The sequence below is a fragment of the Phyllostomus discolor genome, chromosome 3, assembly GCF_004126475.2.
Source record: "Phyllostomus discolor isolate MPI-MPIP mPhyDis1 chromosome 3, mPhyDis1.pri.v3, whole genome shotgun sequence".
Lineage (NCBI taxonomy): Eukaryota > Metazoa > Chordata > Mammalia > Chiroptera > Phyllostomidae > Phyllostomus > Phyllostomus discolor.
In genome coordinates this window covers 185,408,370-185,428,878 of record NC_040905.2, presented here as the reverse complement: position 1 = coordinate 185,428,878, position 20,509 = coordinate 185,408,370, and the positions used below count along the sequence as shown (strand labels likewise).

At 56.8% G+C, this 20,509-nt stretch overlaps 1 protein-coding gene across 1 annotated transcript in view; it reads left to right on the top strand.

Moving 5' to 3' along the window:
- The window catches only part of SHB (SH2 domain containing adaptor protein B), a 125,756-nt gene that overhangs the window by 75,903 nt on the left and 29,344 nt on the right, over nucleotides 1–20,509 (top strand). The window contains exons 3-4 of the mRNA XM_028525222.2: nucleotides 2,238–2,453; nucleotides 19,190–19,361. Coding sequence (XP_028381023.1) covers nucleotides 2,238–2,453; nucleotides 19,190–19,361 — 388 coding nt within the window. The remainder of the gene's footprint in view (nucleotides 1–2,237; nucleotides 2,454–19,189; nucleotides 19,362–20,509) is intronic.

Below are 20,509 nucleotides of genomic sequence, written 5' to 3'. Positions count from 1 at the left end.
TCAGAAGAGAAGGATTTCAGGTGGCCCAAGAACCACATTGTGAGAAGGTTTTTTTTTCCTTTTTCATTCTCTCTGTAAAAGGGGGAAGTTATTATTTGTCAAAGAAAGTCTGTTTGGTGCTTTCATGCCCAAGTTCTCCAGCGTCTGCTCATCTCCAGCTGAGGGAGAGCAAGCCGGGGGCAGTGGTGCCTCCCTGCTTGCTTTGGTCCTCCTTCCTCCTTTTTACGTTGATCAACTGCTTAGATAAGGGCTGATGGGAGGATGGTAGAAAACATGCTTTTTAAGTGATTTTTTTTCTCTAAAATAAATAAATATGGAAATTAATAACCCAAGTGGTACTCAAAAAATGGCAGACTCATGAAGTCAGTATGTGACTAAACGCAGTTTGGAAAATACTCCCATACGTTATTTAAAGCCGACACTGAGGACCACCGGCACAGCCTCAGTTGGCCTCTGTTGTATCAGGGCCTGTGTGCGGCGGGGAGGGGTTGTGGTGGGGGGATGCCCTCCCCGTGAGCTGGCCTTGGATCGTGAGCTGGCCTTGGATCAGGAAGCGCAGCCTAACAGCAGCGCTCTTGCTTGGAAGAGCTGTTGTTGCTCATGTGTTTTGTCAGCTGCTCTTTAAGGCGCACGTGATTCGACCATGTCATTGTGCCACCGGCACTCTGGCTTGGAGAATCGCCTCCAGTTCAAACAGCTATTTAATGGCACACTCACGACCCTCGCCTCTTTGGTGACAAGCCTCCCTCCACTCTCTCACTTCCTTGGGCCCAGTACTCCAGTGAAAGTGGGCAGCGAATAGACGTGCAGTGGGGTATTATTCAGCCTTACAAAGAGATGGAATTCTGACACACGCTACAACCGGAAGAACCTCAGAAACATTATGCCAGGTGAAATAAGCCAGCCACAGAAGGACAAATATAAGATCCCCCTTATATTGAAGTCCCTATGTATCAAATCAACAGAGACAGAAATAGCATGGTGGTTACCAGGGGCTGGGAGACGGAGAAATGGAGAGTCGTTGTTTGATGGGTACGGAGCTTCTGTCTGGGAAGATGACATCGTTCTGGAGATGGAGGGTGGTGATGGTTGGATATACATAGTACCACTGAATTGTACACTCAGAACGGCGAACGTTGTATGGCTTACCACAGCAAAACAGAAAAGCAGGTAGTGAGCATGTTCTCGCCAGCCCGAGTGCCCTGGCTGGCCTGGTCCTTCCACAGGGAATCCTGTCCTCCGCTTGTCAGAGCTGTCGGCTCAGAGGCCATCTCCCTCGCCTCCCGTGTCGTCCCACACAGGCCCCGCACTGAGCCCCTCTGCTGTACGGTGTTATGGTGATTTAGGCTGTTGCAGCTCCTGTGGAAACAGTAGGCTTCCCAGGGGCAGCCTCCACAGCGAACCCTGCCTTCCCTGTGTCCCCGCGCTGGCTCTGCACACAGTGGGTGTTTATGGTCAAAGCCGGTCACGTGTCCATTTGACTCAGAAGCCCCTGATTGTAGCATCCCTGCGCCCCTCTGTCATCCACCACCATCCTCTCGGGAATGAGCAGCAGCTGAAATGGAGGTCACCCCTTGGCCCTCCAGAGCCGGTCCTTGGCATCCTCGCCAGGAGACAAAGAGCTTTCCTTCCTCATTCAGAAGTGGAACTGGACGTCCGCTGTCACATCGCTCAGATATGCTCAGCACGTTAGCAGACAGGCAGGCTCTGGGGCAGGCAGCAACACCGGGGAGGAGTCTCTTTATAGGGGAGAAGAATGGTGACTCCAGGTCCCCTGGGGAGGCTCCTTAGGTCTATTTAACACGAGTGTGCAAGCTGGGTGAACACGAGTAAAAGTTGCGAGGGTGGAGAGAGACCCCGGCGGGGAAGTCTCCACTCGTCTGTAAGGCGAGGGAGTGAGAGCTCTGTCTGCTCAGGGCCGGTGCCCAAGCACGCCTGGACCCCACGTGTACCTGGAGGCCCTGCCCCCGAGACTGCAGTGAACGAGCTGGTGGAGGCAGTGAGCCTTCTGCTTCTGTCCTCAGGTCCGAGAGCCTGAGATCTCATGAGGAAGCCTCGTCCTCCAGGGTGGGAGGCACAGTGGATGCAGAAAGGGGGCTGTTCTGTGCAGTCCTTACCTCCTTGGCTGGCGGCTCCAAACTCCTGTGGGTGTCACCTGGCAGATCCCAGGCGAGGAAGTGTGGGTTTCAATTCTTTTACACCTCTGCTTCCTTTTTTTTTTTTTTTTTTGCCTACAGAATTTCAGAGGCAGGAAAGTGTCCGGTCCCAGCACAAAGGCATCCAGTTATATGACACCCCTTACGAACCCGAGGGCCAGAGCGTGGACTCGGACTCGGAGAGCGCAGTCAGCCCCCGGCTGCGGGAGAGCAAGCTGCCCCAGGACGACGACAGGCCCGCCGATGAGTACGACCAGCCGTGGGAGTGGAACCGGGTCACCATCCCAGCTCTGGCAGGTGAGGAGCCAGTGGCCTTGCTCAGAGACGGCCACTCGACTTGGGTAAAGGGGGGGTCAGTGCACTGGTCCCTGCCTGCCGGGTAAACCACAGGGCTGCGTTTGACACTCCGGCCAGGCTGGCCTTTCTCCTGGTACAGCCGAGCCCTCAGAAACGGTGCTCATCCTGAAGGGAAGGGAGGCCAGGCTAAGGGGAAATCCTGGGTCTCTGTTCCAGTCTCCCCAGACGGCCCAGATAATCTCACTGTCTGACTCTGTCTTGGTCTGGTTGGTAATGCTCTAGGCTCGCTGAAGCCAAGACTTCAGATTTTGGAAGGAACTCTCTTAGAGACAAACACAAAACCCATCTGCAGAGCAGCTCCTGTTGGGCCGGAGGGAACCCTACGCTCCTACCTGGTTGTACAGCTGCACCGGCCTGTGTGGGTCCAGGGCTGCTGAGCTTCCTGGCCTGGCTTTAGTGTGCACCCGTTCACAGAGCACCAGCCCTGGGCACACCCTGACCTCAGGGGCTGCCCCCCACCCCCACAGCCAAGAGCCCCTGAATGACTCAGGTACCTCCCCTCCCCCTCACTCTGAGACTGGTTTTCTCCAGAACCCGGGCATCCGTCACACTACTGAAACCCTCCCACAGCCTTTTGGAAAACAGTCTGCCACGTGCGTTAAGGTCCTGAGCTTGTTCACACCCTTTGATTCTAATTCCAGTCCTTAGGATTCACGCCAAGGTTATGGCCTAACATTCAGAAAAGGCTCGTGATCGTGAAAGATGGAGCACAGTCTGAATGGCCAGGACTGGTGGAATGGAACCTTGTACAGCCATCAGAAAGTGCTGTGGACAACAGGTTTATGACAACCTAGGGAGAGGCTTGTGTTTGATGCTAAGAAGTAAAAAGCCAGGCCCTCGCTGGTGTGGCTCAGTGGATAGAGCACAGGCCTGCGAATCAAAGCGTCGCCAGTTTGATTCCCAGTCAGGGCACATGCCTGGGTTGCCGGTCAGGTCCCCAGTTGGGGGTCACATGAGGGGCAACCAGACATTGATTGTTTCTCTCCCTCTCTTTCTCCTTCTGCTCTCTCTAAAAAAAGAAAACAAATGAAATCTTTTTTTAAAAAAGTGAAAAGCCAGATGCAAACATTTTTTGCGCATTTCAAAATTTAGTCATGTGAAAAAAGAGACACTGATTGAATAATCGAATTCTTACCACCCTGAAGGTCATAAAGGAAGAGTTTTTATTTTTAATTTCTTAAACATCCCAATTGCCTGCAATCTCCCTTCTTTGTGCACAACTGGACCCCTTCTCCCCCTCCGGCTCCCAGCCGTGAGGCCTCTGCCCTGCCCACACCCCGACCCTCCGCTGACGTTCTGGCTGTTCCGGCACATCCTGCCCATAGTTCCCTGCTTGGAGCGCTCTGGGCACACCCCGCTTCTTCTGCCTGTACGCCCGTCCCCTCCTGTATCTCACCTGGAAAAATCTGAGCCTCCTCCGGGATCCAGCCCAGACATCATCGCCGTCTCTGTGAGCCCCCCCTGCTACGGACAGCCCCGCGTCCCATGGGCTTCCTCGCCACCTCCCTGGGCCCATCAAGCTTCCGGCACAGGCCCCTGGTGAGCGTCTCTCTCACCAGGTAGAGTTCATTCTGTAGGTGCTGGTCTCGCCCATCAGGCTATGAGCACAGGCTGAGGACCGGTAATGAGAATGGTTGTGTGGCTGAGCGGCCGTGGTCATCTCGGGTATCTCCTGTGCTTCCCTTGGCGCAAGGGATTCTAGGACTGTCCCTGTCCCCTACCTAGCCAGTAAGGGGCTGTGCTTCTCCTGGATTTAAGAGGAGCTACAATGGAGCCCGTGATGTCCAAGAACTTGCTCTTCGCAAACACCAATTTGATTAGAAGGGTAAAGGAGCTCAGGTGACAACTCCCCCAGGCACCAAGGGCCTGTGGCATGAGTTATCACTGCAGACAGGTGTGGGGTCTAACCCCCACCCACCCCTGTCCTGGGCTCAGCACCTGCAGGTCACGCAATGCTCTACCTTTGATGCTCTAGTCTAGTCTGGTGCCTGCTGCCCGAAATGTGGTTCCTGGACCAGCAGCTGGTGAGAAATGCAGGGTCCTGGGTCCCTTCCCAGACCAGCAGAGGCAGGCGGCTCTGACAAGACCCCCGGCGATTCACATGCACACTACAGTGAAAAGCGCTCGCCCTGCCGGACAGCATCCCTTCGGAAGGCTCTCGGGCTGGAACACGCTCACTTTTGCCCAAAGGCGGTTTCAGAACTTCTACACACTTAGTTTTCCACAGAGGATCCCAAGGCCTCTGAGTGAGTTTCTGAGCCACAGGTATGCGTTCTGGACTTGGTTTTCTGTCAGAGTCGTAGCACAGCTGCTGTTGCAGCTTGAGAGAAGACAGACTCAGAACCACGTCCCGTCTGGGTCTCAGGGAGTCGCTTATCTCTGGGGCGTGGCTGGCTGTGCTTTTCCCAAGAAACATTTGGCTCGGTTCTGATCTCTGGGGCCTGCAAGGAAGCTGTCTCATTCAGGCTGGAGGCACGCCGTGGGCACGGGCCTCCTGTCACGACGGGGTCCCGCCCCGTGTCTGTGGACGGAGCCTGCCGGGCGGCCATGGTGAGTGAGGAGCAGCTCCTGGTTTCAGCCCAGACTGGGGATGAAGTGAGAGTAGAGAGGCCACCAGTCAGGTGATGAGGATGAGTCGCAACAGCTCCACTGGCTTGATTACTCAAGTGCCGCCGAAGTCCCATTTGTACACCCAGGAGCGTGGCTACTTGGGAATGAAGCAAGTCGTTGGTGTTGTCGGGAAGCAAGGCAGTGATGGGGGGGAGCCCCAGCCCCCTTATTACAAAACCTATTCAAAACACCCCACACCGCTTTGCTGGGCTCTTGGGAGCTCGTGGATGGGTCCTGGAAGCCTGGGGTGCAGGATCCTTCGCTGGGGAGTGTCTGTGTGGGGTGAAGCTGCCTAGACAAAATTATCACCATCTCTTTTTCTGCCCCTTGTATTCTCTGATTCTGCGTGTGTAGCCTGGACAAGGAACCTGGGCAGGGAACCTGGTTAGTGTTTTCAAATTTCCAAAGGGCGTGGGGTGTGAGGGACCCCCAAAGGGCAGAGCTGGGCCCACTGAGGAGGAGACATGGGGATTTAGGGCCCAAGTGAGTGGTAAGAATTTCAGTTACACCTGCAAGTATGTAACAAGCTCCCCTTGCTGGGAACTTGCATGCAGGAGCTCGGCTGAGGCAGACGGGGATGTCCTGGGGCTTTGCCAACCATGGGGGGGCCAGCCCGCAGGCACCTCCAGGGATGCTGGTCATCCCTCAGGACCCCAGGGTGCTGGTCAGAGCCCAGGAGAAGGGAAGGCCACTGAATTGTCTCCATGATTCAATCTATGAAGCAAAAGTGCTCCCTGCCTTTCAAAGTGCTATCCTGCTTTGCATTCATAGGAAGAGACACTTCTCAAAGGGGCCCCTGGGTGGTTGTCTCAGAGCTAGTCCTCCTGGGCCAGCAAGCAGCTCTAGACCAGCTGCTATGGAAGTCAGATCCCTCCCATGTCAGCCAGACTCCAGGGGCTGCAGCCTTGGGGAAGCTCGGCTCTCACTCTCTGTTCTCGTGGAAGCAGCTGTTGCAGGGTATGAGGCAGTCCTAGCTTCTTTGCGATGAAAGTCTTCCCTTCTCTCAGAACTCTGTGGCCAAGTGAGTGGGAGATACCACAGGCTCTCAGAAAGTCCTCGGGCTCTCACTGCTTGCTCTCCCTCCAGGAAGCTGACCATGAACCCCTGTGGCTACCTCCACCTCACCCAGCCCAGAGGGTCCCATTTCACTTCGTGACCTTTGTTGATCCCAGCCCCCAGCACAGACGCTGGTCAGGTGTCACCCACAGGCTGCAGCCCCGCCATCCAGCTGTCAGCCCCCTCCTCCTGGGCAAAGACACCTGCTTTAGAGCTGGCTGGACTCCGCTCCCAGCCTGCTTGACTCACACCACGAGAGTCCTCACAGCAGCAAATTCTGAGACTTTCAGGTGGGTCTAGAAATGGCTTCCCTGCTGGTGCCCAGCCCCCAGCACAGCCCTGGGCCCACATAAGGGCTCGCTGCAGATCCCAGCCCAGCGTGGGTCAGGAGAAGCAGCCGGGGTGACTTCACATGGACTTGGGGCAGCAGTGGTTGATGTGGGGGGTCCCCAGGCTTTATGGTGCAGCTCATCAGATGGACATAGGGAGCCTGCATGGGAGGCGGCCACACAGGGAGGGGCTGAGGAGCGGGTTGGGTAACCTGGAGAAGCAGACCCAGGCTCGGCGTGGCAGACAGGGTGTCTCCACATCTCCGAGCAGCCACTGGGAGGACAGGGACTGAACCTGTCCTGGACGCATCTGTCCCCTTTCCCGGAAATGTGCCTACCCCAGAGGGTCCTGTTGAAGCTTAAAGGGCACCACCTCAGGAAAGTGCTGACATTTATTGAGTGGCTGCTGCACGCAAGTTCCCAGCGTTACATACTTGCAGGTGTAACTGAAATTCCTGCCACTCACCTGGGCCCTAAATCCCCACGTCTCCTCCTCGGCGGGCCCAGCTCTGCCCTTTGTGGGTCCCTCACACCTCACACCCTTTGCAAATCTGAAAACACTAACCAGGTTTCCTCGCCCAGGCTACACATGCAGAATCAGAGAACTCTGTGTGCGCTGTGTCATTTAGTCGCCACAGCCGCCCTCTGGGAGATCAGTTTCCTGCAGTTATGGAAGCTGAGGTGCCAAGAGAAGAAATGACTTGCCCAGGACCCACTGCTAGTCAGCCACAGAGCTGAGAGCTAAACCTGCGAAGTCTGGCTCCAGAGCCCACGCCCTAACCCAGCTGACGTCTGGTCACCCTGCTGCTGTCCAAGATGCTGCCTGAAATGAGGTCAGAGCCCTCCCCCCGCCAGAGCCCCTGGGAAACGCCACGTGCCTCGCATCAGCCTTGCACCAGGTTCTCCTTACATCCACAGCTGGTGGGATGTGATACCGGGCCTGTGTTCCCATTCAGAACGGTTCCCTCTGAAGATTCTATAGGAGCCCACGTTCTGGAGGTTTGAGCCTTGCATGGGGGGTGACTAGAGCCATCCCACGGTTTGGTCATGCTGTCACTGCTCAACACGGGGAGAGGCCCCACGAGGGGAAGGGAACTGCTGGAGACCTCACAGCAGAGCCAGTCAGGCCGCACAGAGAGGGTGGGTCAGCATTTCCTTCTGATCCAGTGAGCGGAGTTAAAAGCTACATCCTTAATGGTTTGCAATGGCCTCTGAGAAGCAGGCAATCAGAGTTTGATTGGCTCAGGGAGCCAGGCAACAGAAGGATGTGTAGGGGCACCCTCGAGATCACTTAGAGAAAGCCATTTCATTTTGGACTCACCTTCTGAAGATTCGTGTCTGTTGAAGCTGCTTTTCAGACAGTGTCCTGGGCTCCGCAGGTGACAGGCCCGCCTCCCAGCGGATAGACCAGTAAATCAATGCTGAATATAGGTGTTTGGGACACTTGTCTGTCTTCCCTACTTGGGGGCTTTCTCTGCCCTGGAAAACTTGGGACGGGGTCTTGCAGGTCGGGAGTCACAGGGACAGGAGAAGGAGTCGGACAGTCCGGTGTTCATGTGCTGGGTCGTCCACTCACCAGCTGTGGGGCCTCCGATAGGCTCCGCAGTCTCCCTGGGTCTTAGTGTTCCCGTCTATAAAATGGGGACAGTCACAACCCCTGCCACACTGGGGCTCTGTGATGATCGGCGGGAAAGATCTGAATAAAAAGACTTGTAAGCCCTAATGGGTCACACATGAGAGAGTGGTTATGGGTGTTCAGGGGAGGCTTGCTGTATTAAATAAAATGTAATTTAATATTAAAACAGAACTGCTGCATAAAGAGGAACTTAGAGGGCACAGAGGACCCATTTGTGAAGCTCATTCCCAGTTATGCCTGGCGATGAGATGCACGGGCGGCGTGGGAAGCAACGTTTAGGAAATCCTAAATCTCCATTCCAGCAGTAGTTCTAACCATGAGCCACCCGGGTCCTCCATTCTTCATTCACTGGTCCCCTCTGCCCGCCTCCCATTCCGGCTGGGACACAGTGGTGGGCTGGTCGGTTTGTCGGGGTCACCCGGAGGAAGCGTCGAACAGATGTCTGGGCCCACCCCCACCCTGCCCGCCAGAGTTCCTGGTTCAGTAGGCCCGTCGACACCTCAGGTGGGGAAACGGCAGGTCTGAACATTCCCTTTCCCTTGTGCTGCTGTGAGGTGCCTTGGGTTGTCGAGGCAGAAGCAGTTGTGGCAGAAGCACTCCGTGGCGTGTCACTGTCCCAGTCAAAGACGTGCTCCAGAGCTGGCAGTGCTGACGTGTGCGCCCGGCGCTGCTCCAGCGGCTGGCTGTTCCCGGGGAGCCCTGTGACTCATCCTCTCGCACTCGGAAGGAACGGGCTGGGCCTCTGCAGAAGGTTCCTCGGGGAATCTTAGACCTGCCACCCTTACCCGGTGCACCCAGCAAATACCACCTCCTCCTCTGCTGGCCCCACTTGGGCTCCCATGATGCTTCCTGCCTCCAGCACAGCTTCCCAGAATGCCTTGGGCCTGCAAGGAAATTAACAATTGTGTTTGTACCAGGAGCTTTTTGCTATGTACTAATGAGTAACAGTTGTAATTAATATTTAACACGTGTGAACAGCAGGTCTGCAGAGAAAGGGGCGGGGGGGTAAATGCGAGAGCGGGGATCACTTGTTTCCTTTGGCTAATATGTTACCGAGGGACAGGTTTTTCCAGTTGGCTTTTCTGTTTGACTTATGAATGAATTCATTTAGTAACCTTAAAAAAGGAAAAGAAAACACTAGCGTTTAATAGCTTTGATTCATCTGCTAATTATACTGATAGATAGACATGTTCCTTTAAGTGCCTTTGTCTCCTTTGTGGGGGAAAAAAAAAACACAAAGATTTGATAGAACGTCTTTGCCCATCTGTTTGGCAGGCCACAGATCTTCCTGTGCACAGAGGTTTTTAAGCTCCATGAGGTCAGAGGCTTGGCCTGCCCCGTTCACGCCTGGGCCCCCGCCTTGGTCGGTGCCTGGCACGTAAGGAACACGTGGTGATTTGTTACATTATTGAGTGAATCAGGTCTCGGGGAAACCCACCCCACGTTCTCTCTAGGATGCTACAACAGACGTAAGCAGGGGGCCTGCTCACACAGAGATGGTCTGTTTAAACACCCTTCTTCTGGGCTGCGTCCCTGCCTTCTCTCCCCGAAGGAGGCCGAGGGACCTGCGCTTGCGGGGGCATTTCAGAGCGGCCATGGACTGCTGTGGTCGCCACCTCGGGTCTGGACCCCCGGGGAGAGAGTGTGTCCCTGCCTGTCTGAGGATTGCCCGCACATCGGATGGGGACGCTGTGTGCCAGTGGATGGCAGGCAGCCCTCTGAGACCGTGCGCCTGGCTTGCCCCCTCCTGCCCCTCCCGCCTCCCCTCACTGCCGTCTGTGGAGGGGCAGCCGCAGAAACATACAAACAGATGGGCCAGGGAAACTCGTTCCCACCAGTGCCCACCCTGCTCCCGGCAGGTCCTCTGAGGCTTGTGGGTGGGGAGAAAGCCCCTTTCTTGGGCCCTAGGATGCTAAGGAAGTGTCTGTGGGTGGCTGCAGGTGGCCTGTCAGGGGACACTGCATCAGACGTTAGCAGGCTCTCTCCATCTGACAGGCGGGCCCAGCAGAGTGCACACGATTTCAGGTGCCCGGGGTCTGGATTTAAAGCCCTGTGTTGCTACTTGCTAGTGGGGTGACCCAAGCAGGTGGCTGCTGTGTCCGCATGTGTAAAACGGAGTGACTGTCAGTGCTGAGAGCTGGGCACAGTGAGAGCTCAGTGGATGCTGGCTTTTGGTATCACTATTGTTACTCTTGTTTTGAGAATGAGTTGCACTGAAAACAGGATTTGTGCCAAACTTATTAGAGGCCTCTGGCATTCAAAAGGCCTGGGTTCGAGTCCAAGTTCAAGTCTAGCTGTTGACTTGGGGCAAGTGTGTCCCTTTTCTAACCCTCCTTTCTCATCTGTAAAATGAGTTATCACGGTAAAGATGGCTTGCTTCTGCAGGTACATGCCCCTGTGTTTGGATCATTTAATCATTTTCGTCAGGATTTTCCTTTACATTTCCTGTAGCCAAGCAGCAGCCTGTGCTGTCCACGTCTCCCTCAGGAGTGCAGAGCCAGAGGGTGAGGGCCCGCCTCCTTGTGCCAGGCCCACCTTCCCTGCCCGGCTCGGCTCTGCTCACTCGGACTGTGTTCTTGGAACCTGGTCGGCATCCCCATGCCTTCCTCGCAGCCTCCCCGATGCCCGGCTTAGCGGAGAGTCGCTGCTGCCTCCCCTGACAATGAGAACCTCTGTTCTTGGCACCGCCCACAAGACGTGGCGGCAGTGCCCGGGGGCCTGCGTGTGTCTGCGAGGTGCACACAGAGCCCTCTTGTTGGCAATCCTGGAAATGCAAACCAAACATTTGCTGAGCCACATGTTGCCTTACTCTACATCCTGTGTGAAGGGACAGCTGTCATTCACGGGGCAGGCCAGGGAGAGGTGGGGGAAAGCGAGACCCGCCCCTGAGCTGGAAGGGAAAGGGGCTTCTCCCCTCTGGGCCTTGGTTTCTCCATCTGCAGAATGGGAATTCTAATTCTTGTCTTGCTGTGAGGAGCAGAGGAGATGATGTAGAACGTACGTCTGGAAAGCTGAAGCAGCAGAGAACTGTTGTCATGGGAACAGAGTTTTGTCAACTGCAATGTCTGTGTGTCATCAGGAAAGTTTCTGGTGTTTCCAGAGGCGTCGGGGGTCATGTGGTCCAGCCACCTCCCCAAACCAACGCACGGTCTCCCTCCTTGCCCCGTCTTGGGGGCTCACAACTGCCCTTCCTCGCCTCTCCAACCCTGCCCCCCCCCCCCACTGTCTCCCCCACACGGACACACCAGGGCCTTGGGGTGGCTGTCAGCAGTGTGGCGGAACTGACACTGAGGATGTGCAGAAGGGTGGCCTTGGGCACTTTCATACGCTGTCTGTGTCCTTGTGTGTTCAGAACAATAGGATATCCGTGAACGGACGCGGGCCTGGCGCCCTGCCCAGGCCCCTCCCGTCAGCCCCACGTGGGTCCCAGCCACAGCCCGCGCTTGCTCTGCCCCATCCACAGAGGCCTAGCAACGCCTCTTCAGCAGACCAAGAGCTCCTTGCAAGTCGCTCTGTGCAGAGTGTCTTGTTTTCAGTCATTCTGATCCTCGGTGTCTCTGCTACAAGGACACTGTGCCCTGTGCTGCAGGACTGGGAGGGTCGGAGACTCCAGAGCACCTGGCAGGGAGCAGCCGCCGAAGTTAGAGCACCTCGCAGGGCCCACCTGGGGCCCGAGGACCCTGCCCCCTGTGCTTCCTTCCAGTTCCCTTTGCACAGTCCCTGTTCTCGGGGGCCGCCGTCCACACCTGTGGTCCGGTGGGACTACTGGAGGACGTTACACAGACTGCGGACTCTCCCCCACCTGCCCCTCCCTAGGGAAAGGCACTGCTAGGGCGCCCCTGGGTGAAGGGAGGCTGCCCAGGGCTTCAGTCCCAAAGCAGAAGGGTCGAGGGCTGGGGCCTAGGGCCGCTCCGGCTCCCGGTGTGCAGCCTGCTCCTGTCAGCTCGGGCAGGTCACCTGCCAGCACCAGGCCCCACATGTAAAAACAGGGACAAAGGAGCGCCGATCTCCTGGGCTCGCCATGAGGGTCCGAGGAGAGCGCCACGCCAGGTGCTCACACGTGCCTGCCCGTGTGCACAAAAAGCTCTCAGTAAATGCTAAGCCGTTTTTCAGAACTTGTAAAAGAACTTGAGGCGGGAGCGCAGCTCCTAAGTTTCCTTTCATGCTTGGACAATGGAGGCTTTGCAGCCCTGCCGCTGTGGACAGAGGGAGATTCGTTCACACAGCAGATACCGAGCAGCTACTGTATATGTACATGAGGCACTGTCCCGGGCACTGGGGAGTCGGCCGGGAACAGAACAGAGCGTGTTCTCTCTTCTGGGAACATCTGGCTCGGACAGGAGTTCCTGCGGAGGATGGGGGGAGGCGATTTCTGGTTCAAGGCCCTTTATTCTCTCGAGGGCATGGAAGGGGAGCCGTTCTGAGCACGGATGCGACTACGGGCAGGGGGACCACCGATCACAGGGAGCCCGGCTGGGCTTGGGGACGTCGTCTGTTACTAACCACCCCCACAATCCTTTACGCTGTAGGTATTGTCAGCCCCACTTTATTTTACAGAAGGTGCAGCTAAGGCTCAGAGAGTAGGCCCGAGTCACAGTAATTAATGGCAAGTCAGGATTCATGCCTGGGCAGGGCCTTCCTAACGCCGAAGTCGTCAGTGCGCACCCTTCCTGGGATGCCGAGCCGCTGCCACTCCTCCGCGGCCCGGCTGCATGACGGGAGGTTCAGAGGAGCTCAGGCCCGAGGCCCCGTCTCCCTTGGATTCTGAGAAGTCAGGTCCATACCCCATAGTAAGAGACACTGGGGTGGGACCAGACAGCGGCCAAGGTGGGCTGCAGGGTGCAAGAGGAGACAGGAGTTCCACTTTGGGGGCGGGGCGGGGGCACCTAGGAAAGGAGTTCCACCTGGAGGTCCGGTTGCCGCAGGAGGCAGCATTGGAGCTGAACTTGGAAGAACAGCTGGGACTTCTGCACACAGAGAAGAAGAAGAAGAAGAAAGGGCTCCAGAGGGCAGGCCCAGCCCAGGCCTGGAGGCAGAAAGGCGGGTGGCAGGTTTGGGGACTAGCTGTTCTGACTGGAGCCTGGGGCTGGGCGTGACACCCAGCGGGGTTTTGTAGGAGAAAATGGACCTGGGTCAGGTTGGCCTCAAGTCGCTGAGAACCTCCCGTGAGCACCAGCGTGCGACATTGCCCTCCACCCCGAGCGCTGGGAGGGGGAGCCAGTGAGGGTTCGTGAGCCCGGCAGAGCTGCGCTTTAGAGGTCCTTCCAGTTTTTGGCAGCTTGTTCTCTGGCCAGCCCTGAACCGTACACAGAGAGGAGCTCGAAGAAACACATTTATTTCATCTACTGATTTACGCAGATATTGACTACGTGCCGTCTCCATGCCGAGCGCTGTGGTAGGTTTAGGGGCAAACAGGACAGGAGAGGAAAAAGATAAATGAAATGAGTGCCAGGTGCTGCCCCCACCCAAGGGCCAGGCTGACTGGGGAGCAGTGGCGTGGGTGCCCCTGGGCCACGGGAGAAGAGCCGGGTGCTGGGAGCTGCAGTTGGAAGCTGGCTGCAGCAGGTGGGATCAGGGGAGGCCGTTTGCCCCCTGAACTTCTAGCTGTCTTCCTGCTAGAGCAGGGCAGTGGTCATTCCGGGTCCTGAGGTGGGAGGCACGCCCCAGAGACTGGACAAATGGGCACAGCCCCTGCCGCCTGGCGGTGTCTTTATGGGGGAGGAGGACCTGTCGCGGGGTGAGCCTGACCCTGGTGACCCGCAGGCCTGGGCCAGAGGCCAGGCCCTACCCCTTCGCTCTGAGAACCTGGAGGTGATTCTCCCTCACCTCCTCACCCATCACCCACAGGATGGCAGGGTCCTTGTGAGGGTCAGAGCTGGTGTGGGTGCCCAGGACACCATCCTCCCTCGTTTTCAGTGACCGAACTTCAGGACCAATCTGTACAACATCTGTATAATACAGCCCGGTCCTCAGATGACGCCCTTCCACACAGCCCTGTTCCATTATAACGTTGATGAGCCACCATAGGAACCCAACTCTCGTTGACACCGATTAGCCCACGGTAAAACTAGTTTCGCGGTAATCCTGCTTCTGCTTCGCTTAAAGTCGCAGAACCTGGCAGTGGTGTTGGGACAGCAAGGCCTTTCCTGTACCAGCTGGAAGGGGACCCGTGTTGGAGGCGGATCTGGATGGAGGGGGAATAAAGGCCTCCTGGAATGTGGGGGGCACCTGAGCTGGGTCTGGAAGGGTGAGGCCTGCCCTCAGACCACCTTCAGAGGGACATTTCAGGCATTGCAAAAGGGCCCTTTCGCCTGCCCTGGAGAAGAGGCTGGTGGAGCCTCTCCCTGGGCCTCCTCTCTTGCTGCCGGCCGGCCAGGGTGGGGATGGGTCTGGGAGTGGGGTGGGGAGGGGGGAGGGGTCTGGTCCTGCCCTCTAGTCTCCCCTCCCTCCCTCGGAACTCTGACTTCCATTCCTAATTGCCCATAGGTGGGATTAATTAGGCCCCGTCACTCTCACAGTTCTGCAAGGCGGCACAATTTCTCTCTAAATGCAGATCTTCTTTTGAGGGCTGTGTCTTCCTTTATCTTTTGCAGAAAATCACTAAATTAAAAGAATTGCCATTTTAAATTGCAGATTAAAGTGAAACTTAATTAGCAGGAATGAAGGCAGTAGTGTTTGGAGCTTTTGTTCTTAACGGGTTTTTTTTTTCTTTTGCTCCTGAATCACTGCACTTGGAGTTTGTATATTTTTATTTTAGGTGAAATGATTTGCCTAATTAAGCCTGTCATTCACCACCACCTGTTCTCTCTAAAATATATGGCTATATTATTAAGCTTGCAAGCGAATGTATAAATTAATTCAGCAGGGAATTACGGTGTTGCCTGGGACGTTGTTATGTTTTATCCAATTTATCTGGTAAGAAAACTGATATTTTTCCCCAATAATGTGAAACAGCAGCTTATTAAATTTCTTCATTAGTCTTTTGTTGAGCACATATTATGTGGCAGGTGTGTGCTGGGCATGGGGGTAGGGCAAATGCAGTACAACCCCTGACCTCGAGGGGCTCATGGGGAGCCAGACAGGCAAACTGGCAATTAGGATACCATAGGCTGAAGGTTAGTCTGGGGAGAGGCTGAGGTCGAGGAATGCCTCCTGGAAGAGGTGACCCCTGAAAGGTGAGGGGAATCCGTCCCTTGCAGAGGTTGGTGGAGCAGGTGGGGGCGGGGCGTATTGTGGTGCTTCAGATGTCAGCCGCACGCAGACTGGAAGGGTGAGATCTGAGGCTGCACACTTAGCCAGCCAGGTCGCTGGTGGTTCTGAGAGCTCGGGTCTCTTCCCCAGTCCACATTCCCCGCCCCATGCCCCTCGTCCCACCCTCTGGGCTGCGAGGTGTGAGGTGGGGACTTACACGGTCAGAAATCTTCAAGCTCTGACTTTAGCCCGGGGCCCCAGGCCGTCAGAGGGCAAAAGGCCTCACAGGTCACTCGGTGTCTCCCTCTCGTCCACCTGTGGCAAGACTAAGCCTAGAACCTCCTCTCTCGCCTAGACCCTCCCCACCCGTGCCCCTGAGCCCCTCTCCTGTCCTGACAACCAGAGAGTGAGCAGAGTGGGGTGTCCTGGAGAAACGCAAGGCGGTCCCAAGCTCCCCGACCCCGTCTCCTGCGGTGCCCAGATCTCCGTGGGCCCCTGCATCCTACTTTTCTCCCATCAATGGGGGATCTGGCCCCCCAAACCTCCCCAACTGGTCTCCCTGCCCAGGGTTGCCCCAAACCCATGCTCCATCAGTAGAGAGGACTCAATCTGAGAATGGAATTGCTTGATTCAGCCCACCCATGAGATCAAGGCCTGGCTCTTCAGAAAGGGGCTCTCTGACCAGGCCCCTACTCGGCTGCCTGATCCCAGGGCTCACCCCTGCCTCCGGTCAGCCATCCAGGGCTCCACAAGGTGGGTGGCCCAGCTCAGAACCTGCTTTGCCTCTCCCTTGCCCCCCTCTTCCCCCAAAACATACCCCATTTCATTGGTTGCCATGAGGGCTGGCTGGCGTGGTTCAACGGAGCCCTGGTGGGAGAGCCGGGCTGCTAAGAAGCCAGGGAGGGGCCCAGGGTGACACGCGCCAAGGCCCCAGCTCTGGGCCTCACCCCTCATGCCCTCTATGAAGCCCAACTCACGAGCCAGGTGGAGGAGGGCTTTCTCGTACACGCACCCCCAGGGCTTGTTCCCTAGAAGGGCCTCGAGGTCATCACCATCTTGCCTGTGCCCATGGTTGGACACGGACAAAGCCATAGCCAGGCAGGAGGGCAGGAGCCACAGCTGTCCCTGCTCCACCCCTGCTCTGTGCTGCCCCTGCTCCGAGCTGCCAGTCCCAGCGTCTCGGGCTATCAGTGTCTTTAGATTGGAGTTTGACCTCTGTCCTTTCTTCTCCCGAAGCTCCAAGTTCTCTGTGTCTTCCCCTCCCTGGGTAACGCCAGCCTCGTCCTTCCCGTGCTCGGGCCGAAAGCCCGCTGTCCCCTCTTTTATCTCCACGCTGAGCACAGGGACAAGTCCTGCCGTCTCTGCCTGCAGAACGCGGCCAGAACCGGCCACTCGCTGTCCCTCCGTGCGCACCTCCGAGGCCAGCCTCCCTGCTCCCTGGGCTCCCCCTCCCTCCCTCTCTCTTTTAAATAAACTTTCTTAAAGAACAGTTTCCGGTTCACAGAGAAATTGGGCAGAGAGTACAGAGAGGTCCCAGGTACCCCTCTCCCTCCATCCCTTTCCAGCACAGCAGCCCCGTTCTAAAAAGTGCCAGGTCACCACCGTGCCCATCACGACACCCGAATGGCTCTCCTTTCCTCTCAGAATGAAACCAGGGTCCTGCCCAAGGCGCACAAGCCCCGAGTCCACCCACTCACCTTCCCCCACCCCCACCACCCTCCAGCTGCCCGGACTGCCTTGTTTCTCCGACATGCCAGGCATGTTCCCACCTCAGGGCCCTTGAACTTGCCCTTCCCTCTGCCTGGAATGTCCTTCCTTCCGGCAGATGTCCACGTGGCTCGCCCCTCCTTCCCTTCAGATGTCACTTTTCAAGAGGCCTCCCCCGCCTGGCTGTCGTTTCTCCACAGCACTTACCGTCAGCTGGTGTGCAGTGGGTCTGATGCCTCCGCCGACTGTCTGTCTCTCCTTGCTCAGGCTCCAAGCTCCATAGGCAGGGAGGGATGTGTGTCTTTGCTTGCTGCCGTTCCCCAGCCCTGAACGGGGTTTGGCCTGTGTGAGTGAGTGTTTGGGGGGAGACAAGGGAACGGACGGCCTGCCAGGCCCCAGCGCAGTCGTGAGAGTGAGCACACACGCGTGCGTCCAACCCGTCTGGCAGGAACTCCCTTCCTGCTGTTTTCTTTAGTGGTTCATAGAGAAGAGGGTCTCGCAGGGGTGGCAGTGCTTCACAGACCTCATTCGTGGTCTTGTCGCTGTCCTAGAACAAGCTCATTCCCATAGAGCAAGTTCGGTCCCTGGAGACAGTAGAGCACCACGGACGGGCTGAGTTCTCCCACCACCTTCGTGAATGTGAAGTTCATGGCTGTGTCGGGTTGATGGCTGTACGTCTGGCTGGGGTCAGAGGATGGCTCGCCATATCTGAGCTGGAGATGTGTCGCTTGGCCAAGGATGTGTGTCGGTTGGCCAGCAGCTGGACACAACTTGGGGGACCTTGTTTCCCAGGCCCTGGCCCAGTTTACTCAGCAGTCCCTGAGGCCCTTAGGATGTATATTCCCTCATCTGATCGTCACAGCAGCCAGGTGACAGAGGAAAGGTGCCTCAGAGAGGCTGAGTGACTTAGCGAGGGCTCACAGAAAGCCAGGGCAGGCTCAGGAGAGGAGCTCAGGTCGGGTCAGTAGCTCACGCGAAGTGACGAGCATGTGTCCACACTGAGCAGGCTCGACGGTAAAGTACGTGTAATAGACAACACTGACTGAGCACAGACCACATGGCAGGCACTCTGCTAAGGCCTCTGTGTGCAGCACGTGATCCAATCCTCACAGCGACCCCTCAAGGCGGGTGCAGTCACTGTCCCTGCCTTTGAGAGGAGGACACTGAGGCTCAAAGAGAAACTTGCAAGGTGGACCAGCTGCTCTCCGGGAGTACTTCCCGCAGCTCCAGCTTCAGTCCAGTGCTCCCTGCTCTCTGTGGGTGATCACCAAGGGCCTGCCCTCAAGAGGCATTGTCCCCAAGCCCGTGGGGCTGAGCGATGCTCCCGCAGGCCCAGCAAGGGACAGAAGCCCGTGGGAGGGCCTGTCCCCCGTGACAGGCACTGTCAGGCCTCCCCCAGTGGCTTGGCCCAGGGATCTAACTGGGCCTGCCCCTTGCTGGCCGCACTGTACTGAGCACATGGCAGGGGGCGCTGTAGTCGTCCTTTCTCGCAGCCACGCAGATTGGGTGGCAGGTTTTGCTTCTGTCGGATCCAACTGTGCACTTCTCACCAACAAACACAGTGTGATCCAGAGATGCCAGTGGGCCCAGGGCCGGGCTGGCTGTGTGGGGCCCACACAGGGTCACCGAGTAAAGAGGTGCTGACCTGGGGGTGCCACGTGACCCTGGCTGGAGCTCCGTGGGGATGTCCCAGGAGAAGGGGCGCCAATGTGGCCAGTGCAGCCCCCGTCCGGACGGGAGAATGAGAGGAGGCGAGGAGCCTACTGGGAGGCAGGTTTGGGGCACAAAACAAGGAATCACTTTCTTTCCTGAGAGCTCTCCAGGGGCCTGAGCCCCTGTGGGTGTGTCCTGCCCCCCAACCTTGCTGCAAGTTGCGGGGGGCTTCCCTGGGGATAAAGCTGAGCTCAGCAGCCTCTGAAAACCTAATGAGCCCCTTGAAAGTACCATCTGGCTTTAACAGCACCGTCATGCCCTGTCTTAGGAAGTCTACCTCTTTTGAGCCGTGTTTATTCATTGCTTGGAGCTCTTCCTCCTGAGAATTGTAAAGCCCCAACGAGAGCAGTTGACCTACCCCACTGCGCCACACAGGAACTCCTCAGGCTGAGCTCCTGGTAACCTCTCTCTTTCTCTCTCTTTCTCCCCCACAGCCCAGTTTAACGGCAATGAGAAACGACAGTCATCCCCCTCACCTTCCCGGGACCGGCGGCGCCAGCTTCGAGCTCCCGGCGGGGGCTTCAAGCCCATCAAACACGGGAGCCCCGAGTTCTGTGGGATCCTGGGAGAAAGAGTGGACCCCGCCGTCCCGCTGGAAAAGCAAATGTAAGTTCTAAGGGGGTGAGGCACAACCTCAGATCCCAGTTCATAGTCCCTGCTCTTCCCTTTGTTTTCTTGATCTTGGTTTTTAAATCCGCAGGTTAAGAAAATGTTAGAGCTGCAGGGGTCTTTAAGTCTACACCCCTCCCCTGCCCCTGTGTACAGATGGGCAGGCTGAGGCTCACGGAAGGTCAAGGCCACCACCAGGTCCGTGGTAGAACGGGATTAGAACATGTGCCTTATTCCCAGCCAGGTGCCTTCTCTGTCCACACGGCGTCACCCCCTTTGCTTTCAACGACTAGGAGGAGGGACACAGTTCACTCTCCCCTCTTCCGTGCCAGTTTCTATTTTCATCATGTAACAAATGAGTTTTTGATAGCTAAATGTATACCAAATCCAGTCCCCTTACTGTAAACTGGATTTATGTTCTACCCTGTGACGTTTTTGCCCCACATCTGCTTGGTATCAGCTGGGCACGGCCCTGACACTCCGGATTTGGGTTTTCTCCCAGCCCTGCTGGTCGGGCTGCTTCTGCCCTCCCTGTGGCCGTGAAGATCCTCCCCCTTCTCTGCCAGGGTCCTAACGGGTGCAGGTCCCTGCTCTGCTCTGAAACCTTCGGTGGCTCCCCGTCACCTCCAGGATGAAATCCCATGGCCCGAGCCTGCCACTCACTCCATGAATTGCCCAAGTAGTTTTTCATACCCTCACCATTCCGCACACCTGAACTAGAGTGAGCTTCTCCGGGAACACGATAGAGCAGGTCCTGGGTCTCATGCTGGAGTATCAGCCTCTAAACAAGCAAATGTGTGACCAGCGGGGTTATCTTCCCCACTGCACAGGTGAGAAAGCCAGGGATCCAAGGGGGCAGAGCCTTTGCTAGGCTGTCAGGGTTCCAGTGCAGAGGTAGGATTTGAACTCCAGCCCCGTGACTCTCCGCTCACTTCCCTCTCCTGGTACACACACTTGCCCTCCACCCTTAGCACACTCCTGGCACCGAGCAGGCACCCGGTCGGCCGAGAGATAGCTGACGCCAAGCCAGTTCCTCGGGGGACTGTCTCGTGTGGATCACGAGCTGTGTCGGTCTCCACCCAGGGGTTCTGCTCGCGGCAAGGCCGGCAGTGCACGCCTCGCAGGAAATGCTTGCCCGGTGAGCA